The following is a 22167-nucleotide window of genomic DNA, read 5'->3' as shown; positions in this document are numbered from 1 at the left end:
CCGTTCTTTCTATCACTCAATCAAAATATTGGATGTCATCGTCGAGAGAAGAGTTGATATTTGAATCGAGTTTTTTTGAAAAATTCATCAACAAAAAAATGTCTTCATCATCCAAAACTCTTTCGAGCATCTCCAGCACGCCAGCAGCATCAGCCTTCGTCGGAAAAGTATTGAAACTCGTTCGGAGTAAACAAAATTTACGAGTAGCAATTATCGGAAGAGAAAATGTAGGAAAGAGTACACTATTTAATTCACTTCTCGGAAAACAACATTCCATTGTTCATAATTCTCCCGGAGTGACTCGGGATTGTCAGGAAGCTAAAACTGTCATCCGACTGAAACAGCCCATGAACATTTCTCAAGTCGTGTTTGATAAAAAGATAAATAAGAGGATCATCAAGAAAATATCCTGCACGTTTATTGATACTCCCGGAGCTAATTATATGGATAGCATCATTCAACAAACTCAAGATACCATTGCAAGCTCTCATGTTGCACTTCTTGTAACGGATTGTAAAGATGGACTCCAAAAGTGGGATCAGCATGTAGCCAATTATTTAGAAATGAAAGGAATTCCAGCTCTACATATTTTGAATAAGTGTGATGGTCCATTGATGAGAGGAGATGGTGAAGAATTGGAGAAGGTCATCTCCGAGAATACGATTGCTTCTCTCGGAAGACCTATTCCAGTTTCAAGTGAGATGAAACTTGGAATGGATCATATCATTTCATACATTCAAGCCTTTCATTTCTTAACGGAGAGTATGAGCTCGACAGCTTTGGAAGAGACTCGACAAGAATTGTATGATTCGGTAATTGAGAAATTCAATACAACACCTTCGAGAGATTATTTGTGTGATCATGCATGTGAGGGAACTCTTTATGAGAGCGAAATGGATGCTTTGGAGCAACAACATGAAAATGCATATTTCCAACCTTTTAGAGGAGAATATGAAAAATTGCCTTATATGAGAAATTTGCATCATCATCATCACCATTATGATGGTATTGAGAGAGTGTCACCATCTTCTTATTTGGAATCTCCTCCCAAGTTGTGGAAAGATCGTGTGAAGAGCCATCATCACACAGCGGAAGAGAGTATGGAGCTATCACCTCAAAATTATAGAAATGTTTTGGAGAAAAAAGATATTGAAAAATCATTGCAAAGTTCAACACAAAAATCAGCAACAAGTGCTCAACAGAAAACAGAAGAGGCGTCAATTGCACCAAAGTCATCTCAACAACAAGTCGCCCAAGATGAAGATTTTGAAACAGATATTGAAGAGGAACCAATTGTGAACTCGAGTGGTCTCGCCGAAGACAATATTATGAGACTGGCCATTATTGGTCGACCAAATGTCGGGAAAAGCACACTCCTTAACCACATTATTGGTGAGGAGAGAACAAGAACATCAAGCACACCAGGAACAACAAGAGATACAATTGAAATTGAAGCTATCAACGAAAAGACAGGTCAGCATTATATCATTTGTGACACTGCAGGCATTCGGAAAAAGAAATATACTGAAACAGATAGAATTGAGAAAATGTCACTTCAGGACACATACCGAACGATCAAATATGCAAATGTATGCTGTCTGGTAGTGGATCCAACACATAATGTTGGAGATTCCAATTACGGACTCACTCAACAGGACTTGGATATTGCAAGAATGGTTGAAAAAGAAGGAAGAGCTCTTGTCATTGCGTGTAACAAGTGGGATCTTGTCAAACAACCCTATGTGGTGGCTCAACAAATTGAAAGCCAAATAGAGAGCTCTCTCGCTCAATTACAAGGTATTTCTGTAGTTGTTTGTTCTGCCAAGACGGGAAAGAACTTATTTTTACTTCTCAAAGAATGTGAAAAAGCATATCAAAAATGGGCCTCCAAAATACCAACAAACAAGTTGAACGCTTTTATAAGACAATATTTGGAAACAAAACCTGTTCCAGCTAGTTATCCAAAAATTAGATACCTTTCACAAGTGGCCGTTAGACCACCAACGTTTTGCATTCACACCCAAAACAAGAAATTCCCTCCAAACTTTGAAAGGCAAATTGTGAATGCCATTAGAGAAGAATTCGATTTGGGAGGAGTACCATTCCGTGTGATCCAAAAAATGGGAAGACGAAAAGAAAAAAACAAGGAAGATCAATAAATGTTTCACAAGATACTCACACAATTAGATCACCAAGATTTTTGTGACATGAGCTACTGAACCTCACAAGTTTTCTCTGCTTTTTTTTGTGTTGCAATTTTACGTTGTTGAGATGACTTGCGAGCTATAATATCTGCAAGTCTCAAGATTGCCAACTTGTAATGCCATCTCTCCAAGCCAATATTCTCCTTGGCACTTGTTTCCAAATAAGCAACCGCTCCTATTCTCTTCGAGAATTCAAGCCCTTCTTCATAGGATACCGGCTCTGAAACATTGCTGCTATCATCATTTGAGTTGGAATCAAGCAGTAATGACTTCCACATTTGTATTTTTCTCAAATCTTTCTTCAGTCCTAGCACAATAATAGTGGCGCTTGGAATGAAATAATGAACATCCCAAACCATTCGTTCTGCCAAATATTTCAAAGATTTCCAATCATCCACACTAAATGCCAACGTCACAATGTCTGAACCTGGATAGCTCAGCCTATTCATTTTTCTATATTCTGTTTGTCTTTCGGAGCTGTCCCAGTATCCAATTCCAAATGTTTTCTCACACTTTTTTTCGAATTTTTCATCAAAGAACGGAATCACAATATCATTACTGAATGCATCAACAATTGTAGGTGTCCATTCAATTGGATACAATTTATGGCCCGTTCTAAACATTAAACATGTTTTTCCAATACCAGTTTGTCCCACAATTACCCATTTCAGTTGATGACTTTCATATGGAAATTTAAAATCTTTAAGTTCATGTTGCAATGATGAGATTTGAAGTTTGATATCATCAATAGTGTGTTCTGTAATTACATATTCTCGTAATTCTCGTTGCTTATTAATTGAGAATGCAACTCTTGGCGTGTAAATGACAGAGTCATCCACTTGCCAGTTGTCATTACCTTGATGTGAGCTCAAATCAAGCTTGTTAGGCGTATGCTTGGCAGCTTCTGACTCAATTTTCTTGGAAAGAGTTTCAAAGTACTTTTTTCTTTCTTCTCTTTCTTTTGAAATTCGATTTAGTTTCTGCACACGATTCCAAATTTGCTTCAAAAATTCTCTTCGAAAGTTATTTTGTGGCATTGTTAATACAAATGTTTCATTACAACAATTTTCATTCTTGTTATTATTTGAGTGATCAACATTGTTGTTCATTGTTGTTGGGCTTAAAATATTTTCATTTATAAAATTAATTCTTTCTGTGATATAATCCTTCCATAAATAATCGTGCCAGGAAGCGAGTAAAATTTGAAATCCTAATTGGTTCTTACAAACACAGGACGCCTGTGAAGGAAATTGTGTTTGTGATGAGTGGTATAATTCGTTGGTGATGCACATCGACTCGGAATGAAAAAGCACTCCGGTTAGTATGTTCAATTCATTCATGGTGAAAAATTGCAAAATATGAATCAGAGAGTCTGTGTCAAGCATCGAGTTGTTGTTGAAAGACATTTTTTAATGTGGAATATGACGTGAACTAGGAGAAATTGAGTCATCATTATGATTGTTCATTTTGAGTTAAATCGAAGTTTTGTAATGTTTGTTATTGGCGAGTGTTGTTTGAAAGACCTCGACTAGATTGAGGTCTTTGTCTGGAAGGAGTTGCAAGTGAAAGAAGCTGTCTTGGATTCACTGGAGTATTTGGAGCAAGAACCGATGTTTTGTTTTGCTTTTGAATTGCAGAAGGAGGTGACTTGTTTTTGGAGGTTGGTGATACTTCTTTGTGGCCAAGAGTTGAAGCTCGCTTTGGCAGTCCCAATACGCTTGCTTGCTTGTCCATCACATTTTGCTCTGAGTTGGTCGTGTCACCTGTTCCTGAAGGATCCATGTTCTCATCATTACCCATTGATGATCGTGTTAGGGGTCGAGAAACACTTTCGTCAAGTAAACGTTCTGCTTGTCCTGCCAAATTTTTCCTCACCAACAGAGCTTTCTTTTCTTGGTGGGGTGATCTATTGGAACTTAAGAATGGAGTTTCAACTCTTGCTATTGTCCTTCCTTTGATGCCTTGAGATGCATTCAGGCTTGATTTCGAACCTTGTAGGAGTGGCGTCGATTGATGTTGTTGTGGAGGCCGGCTTAAGGCTTTTGGAACTAGAGACTTTGTTCTTGATATCGTTGAAATCTGAGTCATTGATGAGTCGTTGCTTGATGAATCGTTCGATTGTGGCTTTCTTGGCGTATTTGTTGTGGCCGTTTCAGTGGCTACTTCTGCATTTTCTTGATTCTCCTGTTGATGCAGAATCACCTGATTTAAACTTTCATTAAGGGCAGAGTTAGGTCGGATCGGACTCACACCAGGAATCTTGGAAGACGGTGTTGGTATGCGAATAGAGTTAGCATGAGGCATAGGCGTCCCAATACCTGTTCGATGGGGTGACATGAATGAAGACAGATTGGACGAAGTGTGTCTTGGTGTGCTAAGAACATCCTGAGCATGAAGATTCTGTGGATGGGAATAATGGAAGGACGAATGGGAGTGGTTGGAAGATAGAGTTGCTTCCATAACGTGGGGAAAAGCGAATCTGTGAGGAGTCCTTTGAGGATGCTGCGGTCGAATCAGAGAGGCTGTATTTGCTGTATTGGACAAGTGCTCTAAGGATTCTTTAAGCCTCACGTTCTCATTTCTTAGTTGGCCAATCACTTGCTCATAGTGTTGGTGTTGAAATTTCAGAACGGAATCAAGTTTTGAAAACGCATCGTTGAACAAGTTACGAAAATTGGAGCTCACATATTCGTAAATGTTTCTTGGTATAGCTTTCTTTCAAGTTCGTTTCAAAGAGGATCAAATTCAAATATTTGGAATGAGTCATGATTGCATCAGTTATTGTTATTATTTGAATTCAAAGGTCCCAAATAGCTCGCCATGATCTTTAACTTACCGAATCGGCAAGAGAAATGGCCAGACTTTGTCTTTGGCAAAAGGAGCAATAACCTCTCAATGAGGAAGGATTATGAGGTAGTTGTTCAACAAGTGCCAAATTCTGATGAGAAGTAGCCACCATGCAAGCCTCACACACAAAATGACCACACTCCAAGAAAAAGAACTCGACCGAGGCTCCTGCATCTCGCATACACGAGCAGCATTTGGGAAGAAACATTTTTTTTGTAAAGCCTTATAAAAGCCTTACAAAGCAACTATAATGGGGAAGATGTGTGTGCTGTTTGTTTCTCAATCCAATTATTCACTTTATCCTTATTATCCTGACTTACTCTGATAATGGACTTCTATCCACTCTGAGGGGTCATTCAAAAAGTGATGATGAGTGTTCATATTAGTCCGACCGGCCGAGGTTGAGGTGAACTTATTCTGATGACACAAGACCTCATCAACAGTTGATATAGTGATTGTACAAGTTTTGAATACATATGTGTTGGGTTTGATTTATTAACGTTCGGAAGAAGATGTAAAGGCACACCACGCTATGAGGAGAGTGCCATCTCGGAAAAGAGGAGTGAACAGTAAAGACAATGAAGAATATTATTACATGTTGGGATCCAATTAGTTAGACATCATAATTCGGCAGAAATCCTCTGTTGAATTTGTTTGCACATGTCATTTAGGAGAGAGATTGTGATGATACATTGAAAATGATTGATGGTTGGATTTGGATATGGTTGAAAAGTAACACATGAATAAACAACAGAAGCAATAATCGTTTCAAATTAAATTCAAATGTTGTCATAGTCACATTGTCGTCATGATGAGAAAAAAGAACAAAATGTTGTTATTATGATTGAAATCAAAATTATAACAACTGTCATCATGATGATCAACAACAACACACTTACCGTATTTAATTTGACCATCACCATTCGTATCGGCCTCTCTGATAAAGTCCTCAGCTTCATCTTCGTTAAACTTTTCACCCATGGATGTGAGAATGTGTCTCAATTCAGCAGCACTAATAATTCCGTCGTTATCTCTATCAAAAACTTTGAATGCTTCTTTAATTTCATCTTCTGAATCGTTATCGGTCATCTTCTTTTGCATGAGGACAAGGAAGTCCTTGAAATCAATAGTACCCGTATTGTTCACATCAATATCTTTGATCATTTCATCGAGTTCCGTTTGAGAAGGGTTTAAACCCAAAGCTCTCATGACGGTACCCAATTCTTTGGTCACGATGGTACCATCTGAATCAGAATCGAAGAGAGAGAAGGCCTCCTTGTATTCTTGGATTTGTTCGTCGGTGAGTCTGTCTACCATGATGATGACGTGATGATGACGATGTTAAATTATTTTTTTTGGTGGGTTAATGACAAGTGACAGAAGAAACCTCTTTTCTCTCCCCAGTGTTTTGAGATGAGCGAAATAAAAGAGATGTCCGTTGTTAGATTATTGATTTGTTGTCGACCTTAGGTAGACTTTGCTAACCTTTCTCCTTTCTTTCCTAAAACGTTCTATGAGCTTGATGATCTTTAAGGTCAAAAAAAATGTTTTCATATTCTTCCTCAAGGCGCTTGTGGGCTTGCGGCTTTTCATTATTGATTCTGTTATTGATGATGATTTCATATTCGGAGGCACATGTTATTTGGGAAGCTTTAACCACGACTACAACAACCACAACAACAACAAAACATTCGCATCATCAACCCAAAGTTACGGAAGTACATTTGCACTATGATCGGAAACTTCCATCATCGGAATCTGCATCCACACATTTATTGGCTCTCTCGTTTAGCCTCATTGCTGGATTTTCTACTTTTATTGGTGGATTTATTATAGCCTGTATTGGTAAGCCTTCGGATTCAAAAATTGGGCACATGATGGGATTTGCAAGTGGTAGGTTTGAAGATCTTTTCACGGAATTTGTGATGAACAAAAGCAAATGGATGAAATATATTCTTCACCACACACGACCTAATCGATTCGGAACTTGATGAAATTTCGAAAAATTGTTTTTGTTGTTGTTGATTATTCATTCAGGTGTCATGATGTTTGTTTCAGTATTTCACTTAATTCCTGAGAGCATTGAAGATATTGGATATATCAAAAGTGCAATTTCTTTCATTTTGGGATGTATTGTTTTCATGTTCATTAGCAAAACCTTACTTGGAGATACAGATCAAGAAGATTTTATTCTGCAACATGCCACTTCTTCATCAAATGAAATTGCAAATTCAGAGAATGATCATGACCCTAAAAAGAGTATGAAAAAGAGCAAATCTAATAGTGACGAAGAGGTTGATTCTCAATCAGAAAAGTCGGACAAACTTAAGGATCGCAGTGTCGCCACCAACCAAGGAAGAAAGGAAGATGCTCAAAAAAACACTGCAAAAACAACTGGAGATTCCATTTCTTCGACCAAACAACAACATCTCAACAAGAAAAGACTTTATCACACTGCCATCATTGTCACACTTGGGCTTTCAATTCATAATTTACCTGAAGGAATGGCTGTTTATACATCCACCTTAACTCAGTACAAACTTGGACTTATGATTGCACTTGCCATTGGTTTGCATAATGTGCCAGAAGGAATGGCCGTATCCATCGCAGTTTATGCTGCCACCAATTCCATCTACCAAGCATTGAAATACTCTTTCCTGAGTGGATTGTGTGAACCAATTGGTGCTGCACTCTTTGGTGTATTAATTTATGTTGGATTTTTACCTCATTATTTAGTGTATTATATGTTGGCTGGTTGTGGAGGAATTATGACCATGATTTGTTTCACAGAGTTGATACCGACGAGTTTGCAGTATCTTTCCATTGCTTTTTCACAGAATCGAATCTTCTCTATCTTGCATTGTTTTTTGGCACACCTTGTTGGAATGTCTGTTATTTACTTGTGTAGTTGGCTTATGGAGCAGTATGAGCACTAAAAACAGATCGATTTCTCTCTATTAGTCCTCTTGGATTGGCATGCCTTTTTATTGTAAAGAGTCAACACAAGAAGAATCTCTTCAACAGAATTTGTCCTACCTCAACCGAGCACAAACTATTTCTCCTGCAATCAAAACCATGTGGACAGTACGGACATGACAGCTCCTCGTTTTCAGAAAATATCCATTTCGAGTAAACTACAAGTACACTATAAATACTTGCATTCACGAGAATCCACCCGATTTTACAACAACCAAATCCATTAATTAAAAATGTCTCAACAACAGCCATCATCATCTTCTGATTCTTGGCTTGGATCTCTTGCTTTACTCTTTCAAAATCCATACATCAAGTACGGTGTCATTGCATCGGGACTTGCTGCTTCCTATTTTGGGGTTAAAACAGCTTCCCATGCCTACATGGATTACTCAGAGGAACGATCCAAAAAAGAAAAGAAACAAAAGATTCGCTTTCTGTTGGACAAGTTGCGTGAAAAACATTCAAACACCTCCAACAACAACAAGACCTTGATCAATGGAGAGGATGTGTTTGTCGATGAATTACTCGACACTGTGAATGCCATCTTTTATCCAACCTTTGGAATGAGTGATCAAGTACCGGATGGACTGGCCAATCATATTCCAATGGTTTTGAGTGCCTTATATCAATTGAAACAGTCAGAACATGTCAGTCAACCTCCCATTACGATGGATGTTTATTTGAAAAATGTGGAAATGGATGCACAAAGGTTGGAATTAAGCGATACTTATTTGCCACATTCGGATCAAGCTGAGATTCTCACAAATTGGGAACGTGACAAATTGCAGCCATTGCTCTCAAAAATTAATGTCAATACTCTTGGACCTGAATTGGGTGTCACAGTTTCTAAATTTATTGCCATTTCATTAAGGCAACTCTTTGACAGTATTTTCACAGGAAAGACGAGCACGAATCGACCAGATCATCTCATTTACCATCGTTTGATGCAACATTTAGTTCTTCTTCATGCCATCAAGGTCAAATGTCAAGAAAATTCTACAGACCAAACGTTAGTGATCCAGACATCGACAACAAACCCCACAGCCCCAACGCTCACTCTTTCCAAACATCTCTCTCAACAAGTCTTTGAAAGTGTTCTCTCCGATCCAATGATCATTGAATTATTATGTGGTTTGTCAGGAGGGGCTTTCCACCCTGCCATCATGTTGTCGTATGGTGTTTTGCAAAATTTTCACACTTCAACCATTCTCACAGCTTTGGGCTATTTCATGTATGCCTACCATAGTTTGGCTCCAAATGAAACTGTATTGAGAGAATATCTAACTGTGAATCAACAAGAGGAGGCGTTGGGAGAGGAAGATGAAATCATTTCTAAACGCCACAAATTCTCCACCATGAAAGAATTGTTTGGAAAGATTGAAGAATTGTATCCTGAATACTTTACGAAACGTTTCAGAACGGAGAGATTCAAGAGAGTGAACTTTCTTATTCATAATCTGATGAATAGTTTGAAAGATGGGCTTAGGCCTCGTCACTATGCAAAAGTTTGTTCCTTCTTTTACATGATCAATGAAAAGAAAAGTATCGTTCCAAGATTTTCATTGGAAGACTTTGAAAAGATGGCCCTAGAAATGTATTTGACAGGTCCTGTCAAGTTCGATATTGTCACTTTGCATTGCATTACTGGATGTTTTGCCGTGAGACTTTTATTACCTTACATTCATGATCAAAACGTTCAAGAAAAGATTCTCTATCACTTGTGGGAATCTTTTGTTTGTGTTTATTTATTGATTGGTGGATCCTCTCACATGAGAAATGATCTAAGTTTGAGTGGTGTGAAAGGAGATGCAGTGGAAGATCGTCATGTTCCCGAATGGAAGGAAATTCTTCCTCAATTGCAAGACAATTTCGACGAGCATGACATTAAACTTGTTTATACGGCCTTTGAAGAAGCCAAAATTCATCCAAAATGGGAAATTGAGTATAGAAAGAGTGCTGCAAAGAGAGTGGGATTATTGAAGGTCATTGAAAGTGATCCTGAGAGTAAACCTTAATGTGGTTGGTTGGATGGACTTGTCATGATTAAGAACATGATCATGGAGGTCACAGCAGAGAGAACTCGTATTGTAAATAAAGAATTCTTCTGGCACTAGAATGATGATGAAAACGAACAATTATCATTCCAATCAATTTGGAACAACTTCACTTTCCTGATCACGTTTTACAATGAAATCAATTTCAAAAGAATCCAATTCTGATCCTATTCCATGAAATGAATGCATTCAATCATTACTCCACCATGTAATGCCTTGCAAAAAGAAAACAACCACTCGATCACGATTCGACCACATTCATGATAATGAACAAATCTCCTCCAACAACAAGTAGGAGCAGTTCCATCTTTTCTTTTCAAGATCATCTCGATCATCATGACCAATTATGTTCCCCTTCTTTCCTTCTCCACTCGATTGGAAATGACAAGAGATCATCTCTTGTACCATTGATTGAGGAGGAAGTGGATCAAGACGAAGAATCATCCTCGTCATCATCCTCATCATTCGGGAAACCAATAAAAATGATTCAAAATGGGTCATTGAATCATCAACGACAAGCCTCTCATTCGGTTCATCATCATCACCCACAAGAACCACCTTCACCTCCGTTGTTGAAACAGGTTCATTCGCTTCCGAATGGACTTTCGGTAGGATCTTCATCGGCAATGGTTGGAAATTCATTTTCATCATCATCCGCTGGTGGTGGTGGTGGGAGTAGTAATTATCATTCCAATAATGATCATAATAATAATAACAATTTGATGATGCCCATGAATCTTCCTTCTGAACATGTTCATCATTCTCTTTCACAACCCTCTTCTTCCATCTCGCCTAAATATAATTCTCCTCCTTCATCGGGACCATTCATGAATCATGGAGGCAACAACAACATTGCAAACAGATCTTCTTCCCCCTCTGTACAAATGAATCAATACAACAACAACAGTAATAATAATAATAATGGACAGCATCATAGACGTCATGGTAGAATAGGTTCATCACCTCCGGCAATGATGTACAGTACAGGAAAATTTCCTTCGAATATGCCGCAACCATTTCAGAACAATAATAATAACAATCAACAACAACAACAGATCATGTACAACAATACCAATGGCAGCATGTTGGAAGGAAATTACCATAATAATTTTAGTAACAATCATCCAACATTCCAACAATCACATCCATACGGAAACGGTGGTACTTTGAATACTAATAATAACGGAGTATGGGGAAATTCATATCCACAACCAAGCACTCATCATCCACAGCAACCAACATCAAGAGGAAGTATTAGAGGCAATGCCATCCATAATCCTTCTCAATCATCCTATTTCACAGAATTACGAATGGAATTTCAAGCACTTTCACAACAAGCTCAAAAATTGAAAGATCAGAGGGTATGTATGCTTTCGGATCGACATCAATTTTATCAATTTAATATGAATTCACAAATGTTAGACTCAATTGAGAAATGAATTGGGACATTTAGAAGAGATTATATTCAAATGTCAGGAAAAGAAATCTCTTTTGGAAGACAAAGAAAAGAGATTAGACAAATTACAAAATAATATCAAACAAAAATGTACGTGTGGAAACTGATTGTGTTATTATAATTTTGATTTTTGAAATGTATTTCAATGATTGGCATTTCAAATAGTGAAAGCTGTACAAGAAAAGCTTTTTAAACTTGAAGATCAATCCCCAAGAGACAATATTGAGGATGTGAAATATAATTCAACCGTTCTTACAACCAACGAGCCCGCTAATAACAACCCAACATCAGCTAACGAAGAGGACAAACGAGAGTGGACCTCAACAACTCCTCCATTAGGAGATGAAGCATTAACTGATGCTTTATCTCAAACAACACAAGACAACCCTCTACCTCCTGAAAATAACAACAATAATATTATTCCTGATGGAATTTCAGAGGATGATAACGAATCTCAAAATTTGGACGATGTTCTTGAGGATGAGATGGATGATGATGCTTGGAGTTACACAAGTGCAGGAAGCGATTTAAGTATTGCTTCGAGAGTTTCACTACCAGCCAACATTTCACATCACATGAGTAAGGGAAATCAATACTACAACACATTGAATCAACAAGGAAAGCCACCATCTTTGAATAGGAACAAACACAGAGCTTATCATCATCATACTTTGGACGACGTTGTTTTTAATACTCAATTCAGAACTCGTTCAGCATCTTTTAATTTTCAACAGTCATACGGACAAATTACTCCAAGAACCTACAGAAAGAGAGTCTTAAAGGAATTAGCCAATTCAGACACACCGTTTGATTTGTCTGAATGTACTCTACGAGGTCACACCAAATCCATAACTGCCATTCATCTCATTGGATCAAGATTTGTAATTTCGGGCTCTGCAGATTGTACTGTTAGAGTTTGGGACTTGCATTCGAGATCATTAATTCAAACTCTAACTGGCCATACTGGTTGGGTTCGATCTGTCACTTCAGACTTTTCTGACGTTTCAGAATCAGACGAATATGAAAGACTGATAGACGACTTGAAATTTGTTGTCAGTGGTTCAGGAGACGGTACCATTCGGCTATGGGATGTGAGCAATCCTGACGTTGAGGAGAAGTGCGTTAAAGTTCTTAAGGGCCATGAAGGGGGTGTGACCTGTGTGAAGAGTGATATCAATGGAGTTATTGTGAGTAGCAGTGTGGACAAGACAGTGAAAGTTTGGGACCGCAATCAAAGTGAGTGCGTTCAAACCTTGATTGGTCATGAACGATACGTGAAAACACTTCAATTTAAATCTCATGCTCTTATCACAGGAGGAGGTGACAAGTGCATTCGCTTGTGGGATTTGCGCTCAGGAAAATGCACCAAACGAATCAATGCACATGACACCATCAACGTGTTACAATTCACAGATGATCGCATCATTGTTGGCTGCCAAAGTGGACAAATATTGGACTATGATCTCAAAGCAGGAAAACTTTTGGATAATCTTGCAAGTCACGGTGGTCCAATATCTGGATTGAAGTTCATTGGTTCTAGGCTCATCTTCTCCTCTACAGTACCAATTACTTCTGCTTTCCACAGGCATCACATGATTTCTAACAACAACAACAGCAACGACGGTCTTACATCACCAAGAGTTGCATGTAAAATGAATGGACGTTCTTTCCTTTGCCTAAATCCAATAGAGTACAATTTGGAAACGAAAAAAACAACACGAGAATTCTTTGGACATGTTGGATCTGTAAATAGTTTAGATTTTAGTTCAACAAAATTAGTGACCGGATCGACCGATCATACCATCAAATCATGGGTCCTGTAGTAGTTCGTGGTTGCACATTGAAAGAAGATAATGGAGAGGAAACACTACATGCACAACAGAACACCTTAAGGTTATTTTGAAGTGTGTTCTAAGGGGAAAAGAAGACAATATTAAAAAAATTTACTCAATTTTGTGTGTCTGTTGTGAATGTTCTCAAGTGCGATGAATCACTTGTGTCAACAGGATGGATCACTCTTTTGTTGCAACAACATATTTATAAACAAGTGGGACGACTACAATCCAACCAAGATTGGCCAAACAAACATATTACAGAGTAAGGAAATGGACACACTCAACATCAAAGCAGTGATCCAACTTGACTTATTTACATGGACAGTGATTGCATTGCTAGTGTCATTGTTCTTTCTCAAGTTTTCGAGATCCTCTTCATTGTTGTATTGCTCCACTTTTGCATTTTGAAGAATCCAATCCTTAAAGTATGGAACTGAAGTGTAAACACCCACTCGATTTGGAACTCGTGTGTTTGAGCATGAAATGCCTTTGAAAAAAAGAGAGTGTTGTCATTTCAAAAATTATTCACCATGAACAACCTACCATAAGAAACGAGGCCAACAATGGAATAACAATAAAAATTAGAAGTTGATGAACATGAACCCAATGATTGCAATAAAGGACTTCCACTGTCACCACTGCACCGAGTCAATACCATTTGAGGTATTAAGACATGCCAGGCAGGATGTCGTATTTGAATCATTTCAAAATACATATTGAAACAAGATCAAAACCCCACACCATTCAAACTTGAAGTCACAACACTCTAACACTTACCTGCATGCATCACCAGTATCACTTCCTGCACACACTTGTCCTTTTCTTGTACTCATTCTCAATCCAATTCCTGTACAAGCATCTTCACTCATCAATGGAAAAGAAACTTGCTCCAATAGCACTCTCTTGGTGGTGTCATTAGGAACCTGTCCCCAACCGACCAATGTCAACTCAGTTCCTTCTTGTGGAACATTATTTGGAATTTGAATAGGTCGAATACTGGTTGAGAATTCAATATCTTCTGCCAACTCAATTAATGCAATGTCATTCACCACAACTTTGGAATCATACAATGGATGAGTAATGAATCGTTTCACTGCCCTACGGACACATCCATAACGAGGTCGTCTGGAATTTGCCACTTTCGCACTCGGACATTTTGACAAATTGGAATTCCCAATGACGATGGACAAATTTTCTGGATCCAAGAAGGATCCACTCTCATCAAAGAAGCAATGAGAAGCTGACACCAACCATCTCTTATCTATCAATGAAGCTCCACATAAATGATAACTTTTTTCATTGACCACAAGTTGGAGAGATGCCATATGAGGATAATCATGTTCATCCGAAACTACTCGACCACCCATAATTCGAGTTTCGTGAACGGTTTTGATAGTGTCATCCGTTGTTGGAATGGTGGAAGTTGTAGTTTTGGAACTTGAAGATACGGTCAAGTGACGACGACCAGTTGTAATCTTATGGATGGTGGATGATGTGAATGGATCGTTATGGCCTTTCTGAACATGAACCTTGTGATCAATGTGGTTGAGACCCCTAACAAGAATGTTCTTGAAAACAGCTCCACCACGACCACCTTTAGAGGACAAGAGTTGGACACGAGTGGTTGTTGAGAAGGCAGAGACGAATGAGTTTGATGCATCTTGTTGTTGATCAAGATGGATATAAAAACACACACATATCAAAAAGATAAGGATGCATGAACATGAATAGTGTGATGTGGTTCCACGAAGACGACGTGAAGAAGATGATGGAGTGCTCATGGTGTGAGGATGAAAGGGTTTAATGGTAGTCACAATTGTTTTTAAAGAATCAGGTGGGTGAATGGTTCGAGTGTATGAATTCTGAGCAGAGGCGTAAAGACAACGAAGGATGCTGTTATCTTTGCTCGTTTGTCTGGATTAGGAAAAATGGTTGAAAAGGAAATTGTTACTGGATGACATTGTTGGTTCTGTAAAGTTTCAAGATTTGGAGTTCATACTTGCCTTTCCATTCACAACGGCACATGATTCGGCGCACATTTTCATCACTTAGGACGACTCTGCATTCATCCGTTCTGAGTTGTTGTTGTTGATTCCTTAGAATGATTATTATGAATTTATTCCAATCTTGTCTAATACTGAGAGTCAATTATTAAATACATCATCAACATGGTTAAATAATTTGTCCTTCCTCTACAACATTCTGAGTTCGTAACTTGTGATTATCTGATTGTAATAAGAAAGAAAAAGTGATGTTCATACATTTAAGCCTTATTTTCCTCAACAATTGTTGGGGGAGCAGTATTTGTTGCTTCGTTCGACTCTTCCTCCGATAATACACTATCTTCCTTTGGTGGTTTTTCAACAGCTGTTTCTGTTGCTGTTGTCGTAGTGGTTGTTGTTGGTGCTGCTGTTGTTGTTTGTAAAGCTTGTTGAGCAGCCTTTCTTTCTTCAGCTCTCTTCTCATAGGAAACGAAAGAGTTCTCTAAGAATTCCTTTGGCTTATAGAAGGCTTGAACAAAGATCTTTGGATATAAAGCTGCAGAAACGAAAGCAGATGCCAAAACAAAGTTTCTCACGAAAATTCTTGGATTACGGTTAATGAAGAGGACGAGAGCAGACACGGCTGGAATGACCAAAGCAGGGTTTGAATCCTTCCATTTGAGTGATTCATGAATAGTTGCTAGTGTTGTTGTTGTTGTTATTATTATTATTTGTAAGGAGAATTGGACAATAAAAAGAATCAAACAGAATGATGATTTTCCATGGTGGTTTGATGGTGATAATGGTATGGATGATGAAATCATTTAAATCCGAATTATTATGCATATTCATTCCGTATCAATGATGATCACAATATTGTATGAATATATATTTAAATAATTCCTCTCTCATCTACACCAATTTTCTCGTCATCACCAGAGAAAAAAACTTACATTCCGTAGTCTTTACGAGGGATGTCTTTGTTTCACAGAGTGCTTTAGCAGTACTATCCACAGTATCCATTGAAGTCTTTATAATCTTGTCTTTCAAAACCAAGACATGATGGAAATATCGTCTGACTGGAGCCCATTCCCCTTCCCAGACCACCACGCGTTCAATTCGGGTTTGTTGTTGTGTCTCGTTGTTTTGGCTCATTTTTTGTGTGACTTGAATTTGCATAGAAACAATTTATTTCATGTCAGCCAGAATGTTATTGATACGAGACATTTATCTGCCAATGGCATTTACTCGTCAGTGGAGACAATGTAATTTATAACGTATTGATGTTTCATCTTATCGACGTGAATGACCTTCTTAATGGAGGTTTGAGAGAGTTTCATTACAGCTTTGGATTGTTGTGAAAGGAAGGACTCAATTTCTGATTGTCTTTCACTCGAATTGTCGATTTGCAAAAGTGAAATGGGTAACTGGATCTCATCCTTTCTCTTTCCATTCACTTGAATCACACAAAGTTGAGTCTTCTTTTCGAGTTGAATATTACTGGGTGAAACATTAGGGAAAGCTGTTTCATGGACACTTGTGACTTGTTTAAGAGGATGTGTCGAGGGTAAGTGAGCGGTCACAATTTTGAAAGCCTTCTCGGCAAATCGAGGTGTGAAGGGTGCCATCACAGAGGGGAGCAAGAGCATGGCATCCTCGTATGATTTAGTGTTGCCAATCTTTTCTTCATATTCTTGCAGAGCGATTCCATACTTGTGGAGGTTTGACACACAAACATTGAATGTGAAACGGGAGGTAATGCCTTCTCTTATCTGTTCGATCAATGTGTAAATTTCTTTAAGGAATTTGAATTCTTCATCGGATGAAGATGTCTCTTCACTCTTCTGAGCATTCTGTTTTAGAATGGCAAAATTATTGACCAAGTTCTCCATTCTTGCCAAAAATCTCTCTTGACCCAAAATTTGATTTTGCTCCCACATTAATTCCTTATCGTAAGGAGCTTTGAAAAGAATGTAGAGACGTACAGTGTCCGATCCAAATTCTTTGGTGACAGCTTCTGGATCCACACCGTTATATTTTGATTTTGACATCTTTTCCCAAACGCTCGTTAAGGGTTTTTTGGTTATTTTGTCGACCATTATTCCATCCTCGTTGCGTTCCATTTCTTCTTGCTTGTAATACTTGTTGGTCTCCAAATCCTTAAATGTTTCTCCTTGGACCATGCCTTGTGTCAGGAGTGTATTAAATGGCTCTCGATCTTTCATGAAGCCTTCTCGATGAAGGAATTTGTGAATAAATCTAGAGTACAGCAAGTGAAGGATTGCATGTTCAATACCACCAATATAAATATCAACATTCATTTCCTTATTGGCCTTTTCCACATTGAAAGCCTCCTTGTCGTTTCTTGCATCAGTATACCTGTGAAAATACCAGGAAGAGTCCACAAATGTGTCCATTGTGTCGGTATCTCTTGTACAATCCACTCCTTTTCCACATGGACATTTCACATTCATCCACTCTGTTGCTTTTGCTAAAGGAGACGGGCCTTTGCCAGTAAATTCAATATTTGTCGGTAAAGCAACTGGTAAGTCTTTCTCTGGAACTGGCACAGGCTATTAATGATGAATGCCATGATGTGTTCGAAAAGCCATTTTCACCAATAGTGTTCATGGATTTGGCCATAATTATCGTTGTAAATGACGAGCTACAGCGAATTGCAATAACACTTACACCACATTGAGGACAGTGAATAATTGGGATTGGAGCGCCCCAGTAACGTTGTCTCGACACAAGCCAGTCTCTCAATCTGTATTGTACGGATGGCTTACCGAAACCCTCTTTCTCTGCATCCTGAATAATTTTTGGTGTGGCCTCTTCAATTTTCATTCCATTGAATTTGTCAGAATTAATTAAAATACCATTCTTGTCAGAATAACAAGAATTATTGTCATCCACATCATCAAGATTGTCTTGTGGCTTAATTACGTGTTTGATTGGAATTGAGTGCTTTTGGGCAAATTCAAAATCTCGTGAATCATGTGCAGGCACTCCCATCACACATCCTTCAGCAAAATCAGAAATAACATAATCCGCAACATAGATTGGAATAGCCTCTTTGGTAATGGGGTGTATGGCATCAACTCCAATATAGCATCCCTCTTTAGAATCGGCAGCTGTTTCGTTTCTTTTAACGCTCGTCAAAGATGAGAGTCTTTTAATGAATGCATCCACCTCTGACTTTCGAGATTCAGGTACCATACTCGAAATTAGTTGGTCATTCTCAGGAGCCACTGCAATATATGTCACTCCATAAATTGTGTCTGGTCGTGTGGTAAAAACTGTCAATGAATTTCCACATGTAGTTTTGAAAGTAAATTCTGCTCCCTCAGATTTTCCAATCCATTGCTTTTGCATGGTTCTGACATTGAGGGGCCAATTTTCTAGTGTGTCTGCATCCGTTAATAATTCCTAATATTGACATTGTTTTTCATGCATGCATTTTTCCAATTTCAGTCATCATCATGAGGTTCATAAAAAGGAAAATAATGTGGAAAAGTATGAATAAAATTGAGATTAACCAGTAATTGCATAATAAAGTATTCCCAGTATTAATACACACTATTGTAACGGATACAAAATTAAAGATGTCGGTCAATAACATACATGTGCAAATTCACGAATTTTGAAAAACCATTGTCTCAATTTCTTTCGTTCCACCAATGCTCCAGACCGCCAGGATCGACCTTGGCTATCAACTTGCTCATTGGCAAGCACAGTCTGATCAATAGGATCCCAATTTACTAAAGCCTCTTGTTGATAGGCTAACCCTTTCGAGTATAATTGCAGGAATAACCATTGCGTCCACTTGTAATATTCGGGATTGCACGTAATGACTTCTCTATCCCAATCAAAATCAAAATCCAATGCTTTAATTTGTTCCTTCATATGGGCAATATTCTTGTAGGTCCAATCAGCAGGAGAAATACCTCTTTCAATAGCAGCGTTCTCTGCAGGCAATCCGAAAGCATCAAACCCGAACGGATGAATGACATTATAGCCCAACATTTTATGAGTACGTGCCAGTAGATCCGAAATGGTGTACACTCTCACATGTCCCATATGAAGATTTCCGGAAGGATAGGGAAACATGGAGAGAATGTACTTTTTCTGATGGACGCTCTTCCTCAAGAATTGGTACATCGTCATTTTTTTTTCATTCGTTTATTATTGTCCGTGTGGATCATCATGAATGAATAACATAACAATAATGTTCGTCTTCTCGATGTCTTGAAATAGGTTTCCAAAACAAAGAATTAAATTGAAAGTGAAGAATTTGATTGATCTCTTAAAGAGTGATTTGAAATGATTCCTACTTTGAAAACCATGATCCAATAGCAATTCCAAACAGCAGAAAACAAACACTGTTATTACAAAACTATAATAATTATTTGGAAACAACTTGCAACAACCTCATGACAATGTATTCTTAAACATGATATAAGTATAGAAAAACTCTTTGTACTCATGGGGGCCTTAGGCTCATCCATCGTCATTGGATCCTTAATAATTAATTCTTGTCATGCTGACACTAATCTCCAAAACTGTAAAAGAAGCATCAGCACAACTCAGTTGCTAAAATTGGTAAGAATGGCTAAGCTTCCCAAATTGAAAAATCAAGCGAAAATATTTTCACCTCAAAAAACGCGAAATCTCTCCAAAAGTAATTTCTCGAATTTTAAAAAAAAAACAAAAAATTGAGCTCGCGCTTTTTGCATTTTGCGAACAAGACCACCGTGTTTCCGAACGATAACGCGAAAAACTTTGCCCTCAAACACACGGAGAATTCAAAATGAAACGTCTTTCATCTCAAGTTGTTGAGAGAGCCTACAAGTCCATCATTAAACGTGGTTCCGAAAGAGGAAAATTCACGAAGGAGATGATTTTAGGATTACCATCGACTCCCATTATGAGTCCATCCTATCCGAGAGGTGAGTGTCGTTTCTGAATGTATATTATTAATATATGGCCTGAATGATGAATAAATGACATCATGGTTATGACTGCCATCATCGGTTCAAATAGGTCCATACTTTTTCAAAAACAGAGAATACTTTATCATTACTTATGAGTCCGATAGGGATGCCATCCGAGAATTGGTTCCAGAACCTCTTGTTCCAAACGAAAAGAATCAAGTATTGTATGAATGGATCAATATGCCAGACTCTTCTGGTTTTGGAAGCTATTCGGAAAGTGGTATTGTGATTCCCTGTTACTACAATGGTCAACAAGTCAATTTGACTTTACAAATGTAAGTATTTTCATACGTGTGAAAAGAATGATGCATTCATCATGATGCAAACCATTTTGTGAAACTTTAAGGTATCTGGACATTGAACCTCCAATTGCAGCTGGAAGAGAGATTTGGGGTTTTCCAAAGAAACATGCTCATCCTGAAATGAAAGCTATTCAAGACACCGTGGTGGGAGTCATGAATTACAAAGGAGAGACGGTAGCAACAGGAACTATGGCCTACAAGCACACAGAGATGGATCCAGAACCAGTTCTTGCCTCTCTTGGAAAAACTAATGTGAATTTGAAAGTTATTCCCGATGTTGATTTTAAACCCAAAATTAGTCAGATCGTTTCATATAACTTGCAAGTCAAAAAATTACATTTTGCATACGAAGGTCCTGCTCGATTGCACTTGATTGAAAACGTGAATGCGCCAGTAGCAGATTTGCCTGTTAAAAAGATTGTGCAGGGCAAGCATATCATGGCAGGTATGTAATTGGACAAATTTCTATATGGTTAAAGAAGCAAATGTCAAACTATATTCAACACAATTTTCACGGAACGTTCACAGACATTCTTTTACCTTATGGAAATGTATTGCATGACTATTTGAATCCCACTCCTGAAAATAAGATGTGGTCAGAAAAGTTTGAAGAACAATATTGTCAACCAGGTCAAAAAAGATCACTCTTTACTGAACAGCGTATTAGGGAAGAGTGTTTAGCAATGCCTGTCACATGTCCTTCATATAAGCCCGCTGCTTCCAAACTTCAGAACAGAGAGTATTTTGTGATCAAATATCAAACTGATAGAGAGAAGTTACTTGAGAAAATTCCTGATCAACTGATTCCAAATGATGACGACATTGTGGTCTTGCAATTTGTCAAAACACACGGAACTGGTATTGGAAGCTATGACAAGGTCGATGTTATTATTCCATGTACAGACATGTATGGAAATGGTGTACATTTCAATGCCATGAGCTTCCTTAATTCCTCTTCTCCCATTACATACGGTAGAGAGACATTAGGATTCCCTCAGAAATTCTCAGACTCTGTATCGTTTGCGGCACACCATGACACTATTAAGGGTACTCTCAACTACAATGGAATTCGTGTGGCTACAGGAACAATGTCATACAAGCACGAACATATGCCAATAGAGGATGTTGTTAGTTTCATCTCAACACCTCAATATTATTTGAAATTTATTCCTGATGTTCGTGGTTTGCCCACTGTTGCACAATTAGTTCGAATGGAGCATGCTAATGTGAAGGTTTCAAGCGCTTGGAGAGGACAAGCCAAACTCAACTTGTGTGATCACGTGAATGCACCAATCAATGATCTTCCAGTGAAAAATGTTGTAGGAGGTTTCAACTTTATTTGTGACATGATCATGCCAGCAGGACATGTTGTTCACGACTACCTCTCGCATTAAACAAAGTATAGATTTAATTCACATATCATCATGAATAACTTGATACCCACTTTCTTCAGCTTTCTGTAATTATATCAATGTTGAGAGATCATGATAAGAAGAAGATGAACTTTCCAATACTTT

At 38.1% G+C, this 22167-nt stretch overlaps 11 protein-coding genes across 11 annotated transcripts; 5 read left to right on the top strand and 6 right to left on the bottom strand.

Annotated features, from left to right (window-relative positions):
- Positions 1–98: 98 nt before the first annotated feature.
- Positions 99–2159, top strand: FDP41_003076 (uncharacterized protein; the record flags this gene model as incomplete). The annotated part of the gene is made up of 1 exon (XM_044706340.1): positions 99–2159. One exon carries the CDS (start codon positions 99–101, stop codon positions 2157–2159), a length of 2061 nt encoding a protein of 686 aa, XP_044562467.1.
- Positions 2160–2212: 53 nt separating this feature from the next.
- FDP41_003075 (uncharacterized protein) lies at positions 2213–3610 on the bottom strand (the record flags this gene model as incomplete). The annotated part of the gene is made up of 1 exon (XM_044706339.1): positions 2213–3610. The coding sequence occupies one exon, from the start codon at positions 3608–3610 to the stop codon at positions 2213–2215; it is 1398 nt and encodes a 465-aa protein (XP_044562466.1).
- A 91-nt stretch (positions 3611–3701) lies between these two features.
- On the bottom strand, positions 3702–5259 carry FDP41_003074 (uncharacterized protein; the record flags this gene model as incomplete). The annotated part of the gene is made up of 2 exons (XM_044706338.1): positions 3702–4919; positions 5041–5259. The coding sequence occupies 2 exons, from the start codon at positions 5257–5259 to the stop codon at positions 3702–3704; spliced, it is 1437 nt and encodes a 478-aa protein (XP_044562465.1).
- Positions 5260–5660: 401 nt separating this feature from the next.
- FDP41_003073 (uncharacterized protein) lies at positions 5661–6368 on the bottom strand (the record flags this gene model as incomplete). The annotated part of the gene is made up of 2 exons (XM_044706337.1): positions 5661–5692; positions 5951–6368. 2 exons carry the CDS (start codon positions 6366–6368, stop codon positions 5661–5663), a joined length of 450 nt encoding a protein of 149 aa, XP_044562464.1.
- A 227-nt stretch (positions 6369–6595) lies between these two features.
- FDP41_003072 (uncharacterized protein) lies at positions 6596–7987 on the top strand (the record flags this gene model as incomplete). Its single annotated transcript, XM_044706336.1, has 2 exons — positions 6596–6944; positions 7110–7987. The coding sequence occupies 2 exons, from the start codon at positions 6596–6598 to the stop codon at positions 7985–7987; spliced, it is 1227 nt and encodes a 408-aa protein (XP_044562463.1).
- A 273-nt stretch (positions 7988–8260) lies between these two features.
- FDP41_003071 (uncharacterized protein) lies at positions 8261–10042 on the top strand (the record flags this gene model as incomplete). The annotated part of the gene is made up of 1 exon (XM_044706335.1): positions 8261–10042. One exon carries the CDS (start codon positions 8261–8263, stop codon positions 10040–10042), a length of 1782 nt encoding a protein of 593 aa, XP_044562462.1.
- Positions 10043–10347: 305 nt separating this feature from the next.
- Positions 10348–13360, top strand: FDP41_003070 (uncharacterized protein; the record flags this gene model as incomplete). The annotated part of the gene is made up of 3 exons (XM_044706334.1): positions 10348–11442; positions 11504–11627; positions 11703–13360. The coding sequence occupies 3 exons, from the start codon at positions 10348–10350 to the stop codon at positions 13358–13360; spliced, it is 2877 nt and encodes a 958-aa protein (XP_044562461.1).
- A 233-nt stretch (positions 13361–13593) lies between these two features.
- On the bottom strand, positions 13594–15153 carry FDP41_003069 (uncharacterized protein; the record flags this gene model as incomplete). Its single annotated transcript, XM_044706332.1, has 3 exons — positions 13594–13859; positions 13916–14010; positions 14150–15153. 3 exons carry the CDS (start codon positions 15151–15153, stop codon positions 13594–13596), a joined length of 1365 nt encoding a protein of 454 aa, XP_044562460.1.
- A 482-nt stretch (positions 15154–15635) lies between these two features.
- Positions 15636–16509, bottom strand: FDP41_003068 (uncharacterized protein; the record flags this gene model as incomplete). The annotated part of the gene is made up of 2 exons (XM_044706331.1): positions 15636–16054; positions 16308–16509. 2 exons carry the CDS (start codon positions 16507–16509, stop codon positions 15636–15638), a joined length of 621 nt encoding a protein of 206 aa, XP_044562459.1.
- An 89-nt stretch (positions 16510–16598) lies between these two features.
- On the bottom strand, positions 16599–19521 carry FDP41_003067 (uncharacterized protein; the record flags this gene model as incomplete). Its single annotated transcript, XM_044706330.1, has 3 exons — positions 16599–17927; positions 18046–18783; positions 18979–19521. The coding sequence occupies 3 exons, from the start codon at positions 19519–19521 to the stop codon at positions 16599–16601; spliced, it is 2610 nt and encodes an 869-aa protein (XP_044562458.1).
- Positions 19522–20164: 643 nt separating this feature from the next.
- Positions 20165–22044, top strand: FDP41_003066 (uncharacterized protein; the record flags this gene model as incomplete). Its single annotated transcript, XM_044706329.1, has 4 exons — positions 20165–20303; positions 20398–20623; positions 20695–21095; positions 21179–22044. 4 exons carry the CDS (start codon positions 20165–20167, stop codon positions 22042–22044), a joined length of 1632 nt encoding a protein of 543 aa, XP_044562457.1.
- Positions 22045–22167: the final 123 nt, after the last annotated feature.

The sequence above is a fragment of the Naegleria fowleri genome (assembly GCF_008403515.1).
Source record: "Naegleria fowleri strain ATCC 30894 chromosome Unknown tig33, whole genome shotgun sequence".
In the NCBI taxonomy this organism is placed as follows: Eukaryota; Heterolobosea; class Eutetramitea; order Acrasida; family Naegleriidae; genus Naegleria; species Naegleria fowleri.
This window is presented reverse-complemented; position numbering and strand designations above follow the sequence as displayed.